The following is an 18,039-nucleotide window of genomic DNA, read 5'->3' as shown; positions in this document are numbered from 1 at the left end:
ATTAAAGGTACAATAGGTCAGATTTTTGTGTTAAAACATTGTTACAAGACCATTGTAAATCCCTTCCTATTATTGAAAAAGGCTCACTGACATGTTGACTCACCTTCTGCCTGTGTTTATAGTCCTTAAATTCAGGTTTAAAAATATACAGTTGACGTCTGACACTGTACCGAAACATTGTGTAACTGTACAATAATTCAAGCTCATTGGTTGAAATTTCGTTCTAATTACCACAGCCAATGGCGTTTCAACGTCAGCACGTTTACAGACAAGGGGTGAGATAAACAGTGTTGTGGTTTGAGGGGGTTTGTTGCTGCTATTCCTCCCTTGACCGTTAGAAGTCCGAAATTGCCTATTGTACCTTTAAAAGTAGAAAGGATTTCACTGGTCTTTGCATTTTAGTGATGTACATTGTAGCCAGGTAACCCCACCTACTGAGAACCTTGCGTTTAGTCAAGGGGGTAAGCAATCTAATATTGACACAGAATTTTCCACTTTTTATTTTCAATAATCTTTTAAAAAATATACCTGGGCTATTGAATGCAAAAAAAGTATTGAAACAACAGCGAAACAAAGAATTCAGCAAATAATTCATAGTTTCAGTTTCCTTTACCTTTAAGACAAGCATTTTAAAAGGTTCTCTGTGATTGCACTGTCTCATTTTAAAGATTGTACGCATTGTTGGCCATGTGCATTATATCACAATATACAGCAATTTGGCGAAGCAAACTGTTTTCCATAATATAACATATAAGTGCAATGGAAATTCAACTCGAGGTTTTCTGAATGTTGTCTCCGTGGAAACCATGAAACTTTGGGAATAAATCCACAAGAGCTAATGTATAACTGTGCAACACACAACATGAGAACGCAAATTTAATATAGGCAAATCGTGTTTACCGAATGTGTCCATTGTGCATTCCTACAACGCTTACTTTTGTTGTTACCTGTCTGCCCATTTGGCAACATTATATTGAGGACTTAGCCTGACATAAAGTGCATTGCACTTGAAAGTGGCAGTGACCTCAACAGTACAGACGTGCGATATCCAGAATTGTTTCCATAGTAAAACGCTCAGGTTTCCAGTGCTTTAGTACTAAAAATAAAACGCTCAAAAATAAAATGCACAGTAACCAGTAACGTGTTCAACTTAGGTAGGCTACACGTTCATTCTGTATCAGCATTTTAGGTTGCAGGAAAAAACCGAGTAAAGTATATCCTCAACTTTGTCAAGAGGCAGAAAAGAAACTTCCTGAGACATTTCTGGAAACGCAGGGCCGGGCACTTGTCCCGAGGATATGGCTTCCTGTTTATACTGGAAAAAGGTCTCACTTTCCTAATGCGAGAAGCCCTACGTATTCAAGCTATTGCTTGAAGCACGCGTAACTACTGAATCTGAAAATGGTCTAGCGATTATTGCACGGAATCTCTCCTGCTACGCAGTCCCATTTTGTCTCTTGGGAGGGTGGTGTAAGGACAATATCCAGGTAGGCTACTCAGTTTAGACAGACATTAGAGTTTAATCGAAACAGGACTCCACTGTATTTGCTGCCGATGTGTTGCCTTCAACAGATGCATGATTCATTATTCCAGTTGTTCCCAGAGAACTACTGAAGTATTCACGCTTGCGTGGTCCATTCGTTGAGTTAAACTTTATCGAGGTTCCGGTCAAATGCGTCGCCGAAAATAGTTTTTAAAACGCATTCCAGTAATTACACAAATACAGTGGGATGTTGTAAAACATTGTATCCAATTGAGTTATAAAGTTGCTGCACAATTAGCTCGACAGTAAGTTACTGAGGCACTGAAGCATGTGGTTAACCTCTGACATGTAAATGGACTTATCTTTAATGGAATGCAAGTTTCTTCCGTGTAGTCTATTAAAGAATCAGCGTGGTTTAATTTCAGTGCTGATGGCTTCATTCAGTTGGTAATGTACCAGAATCTAGACTACCAATTCTAACCCGTTTATAACAGGTTTACGGTGCCAGTGATCATATTTTTTTAGGAGTCATTACAGCCGGTGGAACGCTCCCACCACCCAAGAAACTGCTACAGCTATTGCAAATCGACGTTGACGAAGGGGCGGCGACGTTGATCGCCTTCGGAGTATTGGAGATGAACTGGAAGGTCGCGACTTGCTGACAGTAGACCGGTATGGAAGATTATTCAACACTGCTGACAACGTGGACATTAACGGGACGGAACTTCCCCGAGTCTTCGGTCCTGGGATAACTATCGGATTTATACCTAATTTATGTTAAAATAGTAACCGACGTTAACGAGCACTTTTAAACTATGGTAAGTCCACTTTCTTGTATCGATCGTTGGCTATACTGTTAATTTATGCAACTTTCCATCATAACGCTGAATGTAAGATAATCTGAGTTTCTATTATTATTATTATTATTATTATTATTATTATTATTATTATTATGTTACTATTAATATTTTAAACTACTTTAATGCAAAGGAGTAGGGTGAATTCAGATATTATGGGACATCAGGTAAGATCTAAGCTTTGACAATGTGTTTTTCCATTTTTTATTTTGTATTTATTTTTTGTCAATTATTGCAGAAAAACCACATGATCAAAGTCACATAATTCAACTGATGTGATGTCATAATGGGGGTCAGGGTAAGCTTCATATTTGAAGGTGAAACCGTGAAAAAGTGTCCCAATTTATCTGAGTTCATTTAGAATCTAGATGTCCCTCAATCGGTGTATATACAGTGCCCTCCATAATGTTTGCGTCTGTACTCCACAATTTGAGATTTCCAGAATCACTCGAAATATTACTAAAACAAAGTTACAGATGCTCAAACACAGTAGAAGTGGTAGTGGCTTTTTTTCTCACTGAAAATATTTTTTGGTATTTGAGTGGATACAGATGCTCATGGTTGTGTCTGGTGGGCTTAGAAACACAATGGGACCACAGCGAAAACGCTGGAAAAATCCCTGTCAAATTTGTCATTTGTTTGTTTACACATGTAAACTAAATCATATTATGGGTCATGTATGGGGTGTAAAATCCTAAAAATTCAACATCACTCTCCCCACCAGACAGCAGCAGGTCCAGAAGATTGTAAAACAATAAGTACAATCATTACAATAATGGCAACCTGTATACTGATATAATTTCAGTCAGGACCACTCTCGTCTGGTGCAATAGCGATTAGCGATTAGCCACCTTTGACAATTCTTACAGCAATAACATGGTAGCAAATTAGATACGAAATGCATATAGATGTGTATGCAAATCATGACACACATTAAATACCATAAAGTACATACACGATAATACATACACTTAGAAATACAAATAGTAATAAGGACGAAAAAGATTTAAACAACCATAACTATTAACTTTATTTAAAAAATGTATCACAATCAAAACAAAAGAAAATGTGGAGCTGGGGAAGTGGTGGGTGGTCTACAGGGAGCTCAGCAGCGAAAAGGAATGGCAGGGGAACTGCTTAAAAGAGAGCAATGGGGTTGGTGTTGGTGAATCAGCTGGGTGTCAGCTGATGGCTGAGAAGTAGGCGGACTACCATGGCATGCCTGAACTAACGTTACGCTTAATGATTGAGTTCCACTGATCGAAGACGAAATACCCAATCCCCAACAACAAGTCGAACCATTTCAGATGCTATTTGTCATTCAAAAGCAGGCCTGCTCCTTATTCGTAAGCTTGCAGAATAATAATAAACCATTTCGAGAATGTATTTAGATGCTCACCGGCGTGAAATGGGGTCACGTCATCGGAAATGCCCTTTTGTGTGGAGTCAAATGCCTTTTCACTGTCCTCCTAGGAACTTTTCAATCAGATGAGTGATTTATTTTGTGGCCTCCAAATGTAGTCTTCCATTTAGACTTAGTCATCACAAAATAAATGTCCATCCATCCATCCATCCATTATCTTAACCCGCTTATCCTGACCGTGTTCCAGATAGCCAATACAAAACATAGATCATTGCATTCCTATGTACAAGTACTTTTGTACACGTGTGCAAAGGTGAAATGGACAAAAATGATCATTCCTCCAGAGAAATTATAAGTAAACAATGGGCATTATATTGATGCTATTCCGAGGTAGCACGTTTTGGGAATTAGAAACTATTATGGATTTGGTTTGCTGGACACTCATCGTGAAAAGGACACCGACATTACCGTGTCATTTCCACTCTGTGGAGAAATCTGTCTTCTAGAACACCTATTTGGTTGTCTTTGCATAGACATTTGCTTTAATGGATGGGAATTTCAAACCAAATAGTCTTCCTCATTGACTTGTACCAATAGTCTTTATTCTTTTTGTCAAATAGGTGTTTTTCTTCACTATATGTGTCATAAGTGTGCAAACACCCCCATTGTCATCCATGCTATCACCCAAGCTAAACTGAGGGTGAACACAAACTCTGTAAATGTATGTGTTTCACCTCTACCACAGTCTCTTGTCCTCACAAGTTTAGTTGAGTTGCCAGCTTAGTTCAAATTAATTCTCCAATGCGAGCAATGAATTGTGGAAAAGATCAACTAAATTTTGTCAAGCTGCTGTGACGTGCTGCTCGATGGGACTAGTTTGTGCCAGTTTGTGATTTTAACACACAACGCCTAAACCGCAGTAAACTCGCTGATGGCTTTCGTGAAAACTAATCTGGTTCCGGCAACGGACAGCACCTGGGGTGATCGCGAATCAGCCCCACCTGTGCAAGCCTGTACTCCAGGTGAGGCTGCTGCTGTCCAGGGTCCTGATTGCCCGGCCGTTGGCCAGATGGCAGGAGTGTCTGATAGTGCCCAACATTGTGGGGAACGGTCCTCTGTGTGTCTGTATGTGTGCATTTGTCCAAGCTGACCCATGTTGTCTCTAACCTGCAGGACATAGAAGCCGGCATTAGACTAGAGAGCCTGACCCAGCCAGGGCTTGAACAGCAGAGCCCTGTTCCCACCACAGTGAGTAAACAGAATTCACTGGGAGACTGTTTGTGAAATATGTTTATCTGTTTATCTACATAATGGAACTTTTTTTAATGGAAATGATAATAACTGTTTTTGACAGACAGTTAGACTGTTTATCTACATAATGGAACTGTTGGATCGTTTATCTAACACGACTTCTGTGCTCCAGAGCCCACCACTGGACCTGATTGACACCGGGAAAGGCCTAAAAGTACAGACGGCCACGCCCCATTTGGTCAGCCTGGGGAGTGGCCGTCTGAGTGTGGCCATTACCCTGCTGCCCCTCAATGAAGGTATCTCACGCCGGTCTTCACAGATGCTAGAGTGGAATTGGGGTGTCTGTACTGCTGGAGCAAGTTGCCACACACACACGTGATTTCTACTGTGCTTTTTTTTTTACAGACGACTGTCAATAGAGACACTTTACAGAGTAACAGAAGGGTTGAAAAAGAAAGCACAAACACCAGGCCTGAACTGCCAAATAGCAAGCACAGTAAAAAAAAAAAAAGCACATGAGGGCAATCTGTAGCCTAGTGGCTAAGATACACTGGGGCCCGGAAGGCTGCTGGTTCAAGCCCCGGTTTTGATCTGATAAGATCCGCACAGCTGTCGCTGTGTCCCTCATTGCCCCAGAGGGGATTGTCCCTTGCTTATTATAATCAATTGTAAGTCGCTTTGGATAAAAAGCATTAGTTTAAATAATTATAAATCCCCATTGGGGAGAAAAACCCTGGAACAGTGGCGAGACAAAAACTCCCCAATGAGAAGAAATCTTGCGAGGAATCTGGTCTGGGGTAGTATGGTCTGAGTGATCAGATCGTGTTTGGGCAGGCTGATTTGGGCTGGGCTGGGCATGGTGTTTAGCCATAGATGGCTTTTGACATTTTTTTTTATGTAGAAAAGGAGCAAATGGTTTATAGGCAGGAAGTATACGTTGTATAATCTGACTGATGGTGTGTGGCCAGAGAGCAGATAATAAATTGTCCAGGTTGTGTTAACGCCTCAGTGCAGAGCTGCTTTGGGAAGCTGTGATGCACAGCCTTTTACTTGACAGGGTACACCATACTATAGTAAAAGAGGAAGGAATCGGGGTTATTCAATTCAGTTCACTCTTATTTTGTATCGTGCTTGTATTCAGGGCGGCCTGTTGTGTAGTGGTTAAGTTACATGACTGGGACCCGCAAGGTCGGTGGTTCGATCCCCGGTGTGGCCGCAATAAGATCCGCACAGCCGCGGGGCCCTTGAGTAAGGCCCCTTAACCCTGCATTGCTCCAGGGGAGGATTGTTTACTACTTAGTCTAATCAACTGTAAGTCACTTTGGATAAAAGCGTCAGCCGAATGACATGTAATGTAAATTTCATTGCACTCTCAATCACAAAGCCGATTGAGAGTGATGTGGGCCTGAAATCCCAAAAGAGAACACCTAGGCAGTCATCTGGAGAAAGGAGTTAGGACTGTATTTTTACAGTAATGGCCAGTATATGGTTTCTCTCTCCAGCAGAACAGGGCAAATCGCTGTTTGGGAGCCCCACCATGGATGCAAGATTCACTTTGCTCTCAACTCTCAGTCAACTCTGGCTGTACCCAGACAAGGGGGAGGGGGATATGTGTTTCAAGTGTGTGCCTTCAGAATACTTTTAGGACAAGGAGCCCCGCCCACTTCCTCCCAGTGGGAATATGCGCAAACACTACTGGAGAATTTCACACAGATGACCATCATTCTCAAAACACAGCCAGAGGGAAGTAAATGGTGTAAGGGTTGCAAATGAGTCATTCTTCCCAACAGCACAATGGCAATTTGATGGAAAGCATACTAATGTAATTGTAATTGTGTGTTGGAATTTAAACACCCACAGTTCATTGTCCCATGCATCATTTTAGATTTGTAAAAAAAAAATGACATATGGTTAAAGTGGACATTGTCAGATTTTAATAAATGCCATTCTTTATAAATTTTGGTTTCACCATGTAGAAATGACTTATTACGAATCTCAAATTGTGTAGTACAGAGGTAAATAAATAACTTATGGGTCTTTGTCCCAGACGTTATGGAGGGCACTGTATATTATGTATATACGCTCAGTGAGCACTTTATTCGGGCCTGTGCACCAGCTTGTTAATGCAAATATTTAACCAGCCAAACATGTGGCAGCAACTAAATGCATAAAAGCATGCAGTCAGTGACTTTGACTATGGAATGATAGTTGGTGCCAGGGTGGTTTGAGTATCTCAGAAACTGCTGATCTCCTGAGATTTTCACGCACAACATTCTCTAGAGTTTGCAGAGAATCGTGTGAAAAACAAAACGCATCCAGTGACAGGCATTTCTGTGGGTGAAAACAGATTAATGAAAGAGACCAGAGGAGAATGGCCAGACTGGTTCAAGCTGACAGGAAGGCAACATATCTCAATAACTGCATCTCTGAACACACAACATATGAAACATTGAAGTGGATGGGCTCTAGCAGCAGAAGACCAATATGTTCCAAATAAAAGGACATACTTAAAGTGGTCGCTGAGTATATCCTGCTGAAAATTATATATCAAACCAGCCTACACTGATCACGCCGGTTTAAGCTGTGTTTTCCAGTTGACTAGCCAACAGTATAATCTTCTTATCCACTGGTATCCAGCTGCAGACCAACTTTGACCAGACACAGACCAGCTTTCACCTGCTTGAATGGTAAATGGTAAATGGTTGGCATTTATATAGTGCCTTTATCCAAAGCGCTGTACAATTGATGCTTCTCCATTCACCCATTCATACACACACTCACACACCGATGGCGATTGGCTGCCATGCAAGGCCCCGACCAGCTCGTCAGGAGCATTTGGGGGTTAGGTGTCTTGCTCAGGGACACTACGACACAGCCCGGGCGGGGGATCGAACCGGTAACCCTCCAACTGCCAGACGACTGATCTTACTGCCTGAGCCATGTCGCCCCCTTGAACTGTCAAGAACACAGCTTGAACCATCTGTGACTAGCTTTTCAGCAGGATACATAAGAGGAATGTGGGTGCTACAGATATAGATGGACAGACAAGACAGACAGTGGCTGACAGTATCCAAAAGAAGAGATTTCAGTAACTGCATGCCCCTCACGTATAAAACTGTTCCAGGGACAACCCGAATCGGAAGAGAAGACGCACCCGTACCCCAGAACATCACCATAGACGGTCCCGGAATTGAGGCGGAGCATTGCCGAATTGAGAACCATGAGGGAGTCATCACCCTGGACCCCTGTGGAAACCTGTGTGCTCTGGATGGTGTTTCAGTCACCACACCCACCCTGCTAACCCAAGGTAAACATCCATCCATTATCCTAAACCCGCTTGTCCATCGCAGGGTCGCTGGGGGGCCGGAGCCTATCCCAGCATACATTGGGCGAAAGGCAGGAATACACCCTGGACAGGTCGCCAGTCCATCGCAGGGCACACACACCATTCACTCACACACTCATACCCACGGGCAATTTAGACTCTCCAATCAGCCTAACCTGCATGTCTTTGGACTGTGGGAGGAAACCGGAGTACCCGGAGGAAACCCACGCAGACACGGGGAGAACATGCAATCTCTGCACAGAGAGGCCCCGGCCGACGGGGATTCGAACCCAGGACCTCCTTGCTGTGAGGCAGCAGTGCTACCCACTGCGCCATCCGTGCCGCCCTAGGTAAACATTCATATGAACTAATTTAAACATACAGACATAGAAATACAATGTAAAAAATATGTACTGTGCCACACAAACAGTCACGCATAGTCGCCAAAAGAACCTGCCTAATTGAGAGGTGCCAGTTGTCAGGTTGGAAGAGCACTTGTTTGTGTGGACATGTGCACGTGTTTATGTGTACAAATGCGTTTTTTGCTCATAGCTTGGACATGCAACTTGCATATGAACGCTGCTCATAATTTCCATTAGTACATTGCAGAATGTCTTCTGTGACCACTGTTATATAAGTGGTGAAAGAGGTGGGTAATGTGAGGGTGAGTTGTTCCCAAGCACAATGCTGCCACCCAGTCGGACTTCACCACACGGTGTGCTCTGCTAAGTCTTCACTCAGGTTATACCATCATCTGCAGGCAGCTGATTCAGTATTTGCGAGTATTGCGATTCACAGTGTCGTCAAAATGACCTCTTATCATTTATTTAGTGTTCATCATACGTGCAAAAACGGAACCTAAAAAAATATTGTGGGCAGCAGCGAGCCACAGACTGTTAATTATTAACAGACCCAGCGTTCGTGTGGTGACTCGCTCACCCCCGTTTCAGTTCAATGCAGCAGGCCGTTTGCTGGCATGCCAAGTCCTTGATCCGCTGGTAAAATGTCTCATTAGAAATCCATAACAAAAAAAAAAGAAGATAAAAGTGGAAAGAGTAAAAAGAGAAAATAAATTATATTTGTAGCCAAGGGGACACTGACATTGCTGGGAACTTTACAGATGAAGTTGTTGACTAACTAGCCATAGTGGTAGGACTTTCGCAACATCGCCTGATTAACAGTGAAGACCTTCTGCAGCCGCGCTCATTCACATTCGTGAAGGATTACGGCCATGTTCCGAGTTATTCATTCACGTTTAGATGTGGGAAAGCTTATGTCATTGGTGGAGTTCTGGACACAGAAGCATTGTGTGAGTGCTGAGGTTTTGGACTATAAGCATCTCAGCTCAGCCTGGCTGTGACTCAAAGCTCTCAAAAGCTACGTGAGATACTCATCCTGCTTGTGATCCCGCCTCATCCAATCCCCATCTTACTCCCTTGTCTCAGTCAGTACAGGTACCACTGCTGCCATTTGTAATTGTGTACGCTGAAGTGCACCTTGCAACCTCAAATTTCCTTGCACTTGGGTTACTTTGGGGTTTTTTTCACCCTAGGAGGAGACTTTCTCTACTCTCTTGAGCCAATATTTCACCCCAAAAAAAACAAAAAACAAAACGGCAACAGTTCCAAAGTGCAGGGTGCCATGTTGAAACATTATGTTTTTGCTGACCTATAAACCAATTCCCCACCACAGGCTCAGAGATCGACTGTTTTGGAGAATCAATAGAAAAGGAAAAAAAAAAAAAAAAAAACTGACTCCAGAGCTCCAAGTCTGGAAGCAATCAGCTAGATCTGGGACAGACTCCAGTGAACCCCTCCCCATGATGCAATAAGAGCTACAGCCCCGTCTGTGGGAGTGTACAGACAAAGTTTAGGTCGGACTCCCATGATGCAGTGTTCGCTGGAGCCCTATCTGTGAGGTTGTGATAGTGTGTGCTCTGTAACTGCCTGACGGTCCACAGTGGGCATCGGCAGTTGCATTGGCACAATGTAGACATGGCACCCTCTTTTGACCAAAGCACAGAGCACCAAAAATTGCCTACAGACTGCCTGAGAAAACATCACACTGCCTGACGGTTTAGTGCTTCTTATTCTGTACTGCAAAGACACTAGAATAACGTCAATCCAGTTGAGTTGAGGGTGTATGTGAAGCCGTTTTTTAAAAAGGGTTGGATTATTTGTATGATGCCATTCTTCAGATGAAGACATTTCTCCCATGGACACCGAGATGTCACTCAGTCACCCTTTATACTGTGCTCAGTAGAACCACAGCAACTCTCTGAACAGAATGAAATTAAAACATTATTATAAATAAACATATTTATTATTGGTTGTATTTCTATGTTGTTTTGTTTAATATTATAAAAAACAGGTTTTGCTCAATGTCACCGTAATCAGTGTAGGAGGAGGTTACATTTACTTTGCGCTGTGTTTTCTGAGGTAAACCTGATTTGAATGGTTTGACAGAAAGTCAAATGGGATAGAAACATAGCAATATATCCCCTCATGGAGTCTTGTTTTGATACAAAAATTCGTTTTCGGTTTCTATTATTTACTATTTGAAAACGTGACATAAGTGACATAGAGCAGGCTACCACAGGGATTTACCCAGAGGAATAATCTATAATTTAACAGGTTATGTAATGTTATGATTGTGAATTAAATACACTGTAAGAATGTCCACAAGCCAAAAATTGTTGACATTACCCAACCCATTACCCAACCCAAACCGTTAAAATTGCTTACTTATTTGTATAATAAATATTTGTATTAATATTTGGCGATTTGGAACTTCGCAAGAATTTCTAAAAGACAACAGGAATAGCGTATATGTTGCTTTGAGTTCTATCGCTGAAATGAAATGAAAGACTCTGGAAAAGTCAAATTTGCTATGTCTTTAAATCTATTGTGCACGTACCAACACAAAAGAGGGGGATCGCCATCGGTTCTGCTCATTGTCCAGATGCAATCTTAGTTTGAGCTGACATCAATATTTTTATATTCCGTCAAACACTGCCCAATTAATAAGGCTGAGGTAACAACATATAGTTGCCCGTTCTTGAGACGTAAGCTCCAATCGATCCAGGCAGGGTTTATTCGCAACCACCCCCTTTTAGGAGTTTAGTGCGTTCCTCCCGACCACTCAAACCATCCTATTGAAACCAGTCCGGACCCCGGGTATCGGTGGGAGCAGGAAGCTGTCTGGGCAGGAGGGACGGAGTTTAAGGTTGTTGCGGGTGTCTTTTTTCTCCAGAACGGATTTCTTTGTCATGGTAATCATCCACAGGGAAAACATTGGGTCCTTTCGTCGAACGCGCTCAATGGAGGACAATAAAAGGTCGGTCACCTCTGAACAAACATAATCGTAGAAGTTCACAGAACTCACTTAACTTCGTCGGCTTATTGTTGACGTTATGATGCCCGCCCCGCACAGACGGCTTTGATTGTGTTTCGCATTATTTGGCCACTTTGGTGTCGGATGGAGGCTATTAAACAAGCTGTCTACAATCCCATTGTTTCCCCATGCTTGACTGTAAGCAAAGTTATCTGAAAGTGTGTTTTATTTCCGGATTTATAATGTATTGTGACAGGAGGAATTTTTGAGAGCTAATTTTCATTCAGTCTTTCATTCAAGACGCTCCTTTCAGCGTTGCTTTATCAAGGTGAACTGTTTAAATGCAACTTGTTCATATTTCAACGTTTTGGTTTTGTTTTATTTGCATGTCCCGAACATCATCCAATGAACAAAAGGCATCTCTTCACTTACATTGATTTGGGGAAACTTTTTTAATTGTTTGTGACCATCTTCGCCTGTTTGAAAATAATACAGAATGTTTTGTTTATCGAAGAGACAGACACTCGTAATGACCGATAATCCACGCGTGCGGTTGTAAGAGCAATTGGGTGTTTGTCTCTCTGAAGTGCGGCTCAGGTGATTGCGGGCTGTTTGGTGCTGTTGGTTAACATTAATTATGCCATCTGCCTGCGGGGCCTCGCGCACAGAGCTGCGCATTGTGTTTCCATTATGTCATGTTTGCGTGTATACTGTTGAACTGTGACTGCTCGGGTTAATATGTGGTTAGGACGGTGCCCTTTGGGGACAAGGGGTGCAATTATGTTGCCTTGGAAAGTCTGGGGGGAAATCCCTGCATTCTGGTGGGCTTTTTGAGTGGGCATCCATCCCCCAGACTGCCATGTAACTGCTTGTGTGATGTGAGTTATGTGCGGGGAGTTATGATAGCCTATGTCTATAATGAATAGAGGTCAGCGAACAAGCAATCCTTTAACAAGTCTCTGTTCTCTGTGTCTAACATATACCTCATATAAGATATGGCGTGATTAGCAGTGGGCTGAATGTTGCTTTGTTCACTAATTGCTTTGTTCATTTTAATTCACAATGGCCACAATATTAAGTAGTCAGTGGAACTGCAAATTGTTAGACAAAGCTAGGAGTGGTGTTTATAGTCCCACCGTGGCAATGACTACTGTGAGCTCAAAAAAGCTCATTCTTTTACACACATGGGTATAGGTACATGCACACATATGCTTGCAGTGGTTATAAGGAAACGCGACTCCCCCAAAAGTGGCCTCAACCCGCAAACCCCCTCCACCCCCAGCTCTCTCCGCACTCAGTGGAAACCCACACATCACTGTGCATATGGATGCCTCCTCTTGAGGTAAATGCCATCTGCGACAGATCTTTTTTTTTTTCCCGCCCCTCCTGTCTCTTTGGTTTTGTTTAAGTTGTTCACTCACAGCTGGCCAGTCGAGTCACGATCTCCCGTAAAGGATTCAAGCTATGGAGTGTCCCTGTGTCCAGATGAGTGTGCAGGGACATACAGGGCTTGACTGAGCACGGATAGTCCTTCAGGGTCAGTGCTGCTGTGCGTATGTTTCTGAGTGAGGCTTTTCCTCATCTCTTCTCTCACATGACCCCAATTATTTTTCGTTTTTTTTTTTTGCGAATAAACCAAGCTTATGCTGTGCATATGTTTTACAGCTCGCAGGTCTTTTTGTGTACTTAGTGTTAACATATTAAAGATATAGCTGACAAAGGCCAGGGAAGGAAGCTTATCCAAAAAAAAGTCTCCGTAGGAAAAATACCATATATTCCCCTGGTCATTTTCAATTGGTTAGAGTCTGTGGCTTTTGCTTTATAGCCCTGCTGCCTGGTTGGGAAAGGTAATTACCTTGTGCTTCAGACAAAGGAGGAGCTCTGGGCTGGGAGGGCTGTGATCTCACCAGGAAGGATCGCTGCGAGCTTTCGCTCTGGGTTTCCTGCGCCCACCGCCCGTCTCATTCAGCCGCGGTCTGACGGAGCAGGAAGCCTTCGGCTAACGTGGCCAGGTCGGGCCCCTATGGGGGGGAAAAAAAAAAAAGTTGAGGATCCCTGCTCTCGTGTGTGTGAAGGGCTGAGTGCGGAAGATCGGGTTTCGTTCTGAACCCGGCTCTTTGCACAGCTGGGCAGGAAGCCTCTGTCAGACGGACCGTCCGCCACCCTTACTCAAACGGCCCAGGAATTGGGTCTTGAGTGTGCACAGCTCTCCCCCCCTGTCCTTTTCTGGAATTTCAGTCTGAGACGGGCTCGTAGTCTTGGGCCCAACATTTCGGGGGTCGTTCACAGATGCTGTGGGTATGCTCTGCCGTGAATACCGAGGCTGTGCTGTGTGTGTGTGAGAGAGAGAAATCGTAGCTCGGTGAAGTGTGCTTCCAGCTGACATGAACTTATTGTTATGTTTTCTTAAAGCTGATGCTGTGTACTTGACATTGTTACAAATTTGAAACAATAAACAAATTGAATTTTTTGAGTATATTGGGACCTGAAACTTTTCCAGGGCCTGTTTTTCTACTCAAGAACATCTGGATGTTTTTTTTCCCTCTGTTAGCTGCAGGGCAGGGTGCTTTGTATTCCAGGGCAGTTCTTCGTGCACAGAATGTTTTGTATGCAACAGTTACTAACGCATAAGATGCTTGCGCAGGATATTCCACAGTTCATTATTGTGTTAAGAGTGTTTTTGGTCTAGCAGCTTCTTTATGAAGCATTATGCTCTGTGGTATAGCTACACAATTTTCTTTCAAAGGAAGGATTACACTGTAGCACATGATGCTGAAGACAGTAAACATGGTATGGAGATGCTCCAGTGTGTAGGATATGCTCAGTGGTGTCATAGATGCTTTCTGTGACAGCCCATTTCCGTTCCTGGAAATGGCTTGTAGTTCCAAAGTTTAGATCAAATATATTTATTCAACAAAGAAAAAAAAAAAGAGAGAACTTTTTTTTTCTTTTTGCTTTTTGAGACTTGCTGAGCAGTTTCAGTTATTAACATGATATTGGGTGTTGGGCTCCAAACTGACCCCTGGGTTATGTAGCCAGAGCCATTCAGATAATTGTGAGCTTATTTCATGTTTACAGCACAGGTTCAGGAGGTCAGCTGGGATGCTTTGCAGAGGCTTTCATAAGGCCGGGGTCAGGGGGAAGGCAGCCTTATCAACCCTAATCCTGTTAACAGCTATCAGAGAAGTGGTTGGTTTTCTGTTATCTGTTATCATTTATTATAGCACAGCACTGAAAAATAACCAACCACCTAGGGCAAATAAGGCACTCTGATTGGCTGAGATGTGTCACGTGGGTGTGCATTATTTTTGTATAACCTTGCTAACGAGAGCCAATGGAACAGGTATGCAGACTTTTTTTCACAGCTGGAATTTCCAACAAATATCAGTGCGCGCAACATACATTACTATGCAATTTCAAATTCATGCAACTTGTCCGGTTATAGCCAACCTGGAGACAAAAATCTGTTACTGTAGGCTGCATTGCATTTAGTTAGGCTACGCTTTGCATTGTCAGAAAGAACCATGAGAGATGTTTCAAACATAGGCAGTAATAACAACATGGCTTACAGCACACGATTGAGTGAGAGGAGAATGATCAAACATTTACTGTCTGTAATTCACTGCGTCAAACATCAGAAAGTTTCTATATTGCGGAATATACTTGAAACAGAATGCTTCGAGATGCTAAAATGTACTAATTACACTGATAGTCCATAATAATTTAATATGTTGTTTTGTGTCGTGCTTCATACGTTTTGTGCGCTGTTTGGAAGAAGTCAGAAATTGGTGCTAGCCTTCCTGGGTCTGGAATCTCTGTAATGGGTTATTAAGGCCCAAGAGGCCTAAATCCACACCCAGGCCAGATTAATCTCACTCTGTCCCACGCCTCCAGCTGCTGTGGTGCTGTTGTGCTTGAAGCGTGCTGTCAGCGTGCAGTCAGGAAATTGTTAGTTAGTTTTGTGTGCCTCAGTGATTTCACCCCTGAGTTTGTCCAGAGCAATACAGGGGTCTCACCCCCTCATACTTCTATCTGCTATCAAAGGATCCTGAGGATTTACTACTCTGCCGTTTGGAAAACAGGCCTGACACAGCGCAGGCCACACTCTGGGGTAGATTCTTTTAGTGTTTTTCCTTTTTTATCCCAATATGAACGAGCAGGCCAGTCTAAACAATTGGCTTGCTGTTTGCATTAACCGTGGTGTGTCAAAGTTGTGCTTCAGCATTTAAGTTGAAGACAAGCTGAAAGGTTGTAGCGAAGGGCATCCAGTGCCGAACTGGGCCTGGAGGAGTGTAATCTCCTTGATCTGTTATCCTCGTCTTTCTGTTTGTGTTCCTTTTGTCTGCGTCTGTGTCTCTGTTCTTTCCCTCTTTGTATCTCTGTTAATCTGCACCATCCACATGCTTCTATTAGCTTTGGAGTTAGAGGAATAGTCCACATTTTAACAAAGCAGATTAAGTTTTATAGAATCTCATGATTAAGTGTAATTAAGTGTAGGGCGGCCTGTAGCGTAGTGGTTAAGGTACATGACTGGTTCGATCCCCGGTGTAGCCACAATAAGATCCGCACAGCCGTTGGGCACTTGAGCAAGGCGCTTATCCCTGCATTGCTCCAGGGGAGGATTGTCACCTGCTTAGTCTAATCAACTGTACGTCACTCTGGATAAGAGCATCTGTCAAATGCCATTAATGTAACGTAATGTAATGTAAAGTGATAAAGCTAGCCCCTTGTGAACAATGTCATTTTAAGGATGATCATTTTGCCGTCAGTGATTCATGGTTATTGTGGTTTGATGAACGGTTCATGGGTGAATTTCTACATTTACGCTGGCAGTGTCGTGATTCCTGATTTCCTCTATTATTGCATATTTGTCACAATGAATGGTTTCAGATCTTTAGACAAAATGTAATATTAGACAAAGGGAACCTGAGTAAACACAAAACACAGTTTTGGAATGACTACTTCATTTAGTTAATGAAAAAAGTTACCAAGCTTCCAAATTACCCATGTGAAATGGTAATTACCTGCTTAATTTGTTGCACTACCATTGCAACCAAAAGCTTCCTATAATGTTATTTCAGTCGTTCACATCACTGTGGAGGAATTTTAGCCCACTCTTCTTTGCAGAACTGATTTCATCCTGCATTCTAGCATGGTGTTCCAAACAGTGTGTTTTTTTTATTTATTTATTATTATTCCCCATCCTCATTGTGGCTTTCTTGGCTGTCTTTGGCAGAACTCTAGTCCTCATGTTGACAAATGCCAATAACAGATTTCAAAGGCAATCAAAAGCCTAGAATCAAGACATACTGAAAGCTTTCGTACACCTGCACTAAGGAAACGAGTGAATGCGTCTCACTAATCTGAAACAGCAGAGGCACCAAATGTCCAATTACTTTGGGTCCCCTAAAATCAGGGTGCTATGTAAGGGATGTGCTGGAGTAAAGCGCCAAAATAACTTTGTACCACTGTACAGTATATACGCTGCCTATGCTGTGCAATGTATATTACACGCAATTCCAAACTTCTTTAACAACATTTTTTACAAAATGTGTAATAGTTACTTTTAATATTAAACCAAGATTGTGTGCCAGATGGACATTGCATTTTAATCTCAGGTCTCACGGCCTCTGTCTGTGCAGTAATTGTGTTCTGTGTGGTCTCCTTCAGTCATGAGGTGAATTTCAAGTAAAGATTTTTAACCACAGACCAATGATGCAGTAACAATGATAACGTCAGCACAAAGAGTGTGTGTGAAGACTATCAGACTACCAGTTCGCCTTTTCCTGTAAGTGTGTGAATGCGCGTGCTTGTCACACACTCCTGCGAGCGTGTCTGTCTCCTGCCGTGCTTCTCTGTCTCTCTGTCTCTTTCCTGGTCTCTGACCCTGTATCTGTCCCCTGCAGGGTACACACTCTGTCTGGGTAAATCCCACTTCTTCCGCTTCAACCATCCCGAGGAGGCCCGGCGAATGAAGAGCATGCTGCCGCAGAAGAGCCCCGTGTCCTCCATGGGATACGGATCAGGTAGGCCCACAGGCCCCGCCCGCCTGCACTGTACCATCCGCTCATCCTGTCTGTGTGGTCCTCTCCATGTAAAGCCTTCTGCTTATCCACATGGTCTCAGGGCCAGAACTCTGGTTTTCAGGGTTTTTTTTGAAGGTTTTTTAAAATTTTTATATTCAGGGGGTTGTGGGTTCACTGAACTGTGCTTCTCCTGATTAGGGGGTGCCATTTCCTGCACGTACACTGAGATGGTGGTTATGTCTCTGTTGGCGGGTCGTTTGTCACCTGTGTGGAATGTATTCCTCCAAGTGCAGTTTCTCGGTGATCGATGTGTTTGAACGAGGCCAGTGAACAACGTGGCTGTCTGAGCTGTACATCAGAGTCTTTTCCCCCGAGCGATCCCTGGAATGTGCTTTCACTCA

The 18,039-nt window shown here is 43.0% G+C and overlaps 1 protein-coding gene across 1 annotated transcript in view; it reads left to right on the top strand.

Moving 5' to 3' along the window:
* The first annotated feature begins 1,360 nt into the window (after nt 1–1,360).
* The window catches only part of LOC133132639 (pleckstrin homology-like domain family B member 2), a 47,236-nt gene continuing 30,557 nt past the window's right edge, over nt 1,361–18,039 (top strand). Inside the window, exons 1-6 of the mRNA XM_061248208.1 lie at nt 1,361–1,487; nt 2,009–2,301; nt 4,877–4,951; nt 5,127–5,250; nt 8,079–8,261; nt 17,519–17,638. Coding sequence (XP_061104192.1) covers nt 2,299–2,301; nt 4,877–4,951; nt 5,127–5,250; nt 8,079–8,261; nt 17,519–17,638 — 505 coding nt within the window. The 5' untranslated portion in view covers nt 1,361–1,487; nt 2,009–2,298. The remainder of the gene's footprint in view (nt 1,488–2,008; nt 2,302–4,876; nt 4,952–5,126; nt 5,251–8,078; nt 8,262–17,518; nt 17,639–18,039) is intronic.

This window comes from Conger conger, chromosome 7 (assembly GCF_963514075.1).
Source record: "Conger conger chromosome 7, fConCon1.1, whole genome shotgun sequence".
Taxonomy (NCBI): domain Eukaryota; kingdom Metazoa; phylum Chordata; class Actinopteri; order Anguilliformes; family Congridae; genus Conger; species Conger conger.
Note: the sequence above shows the minus strand (reverse complement) of the source record. Positions and strands in the feature narration are given on the sequence as shown.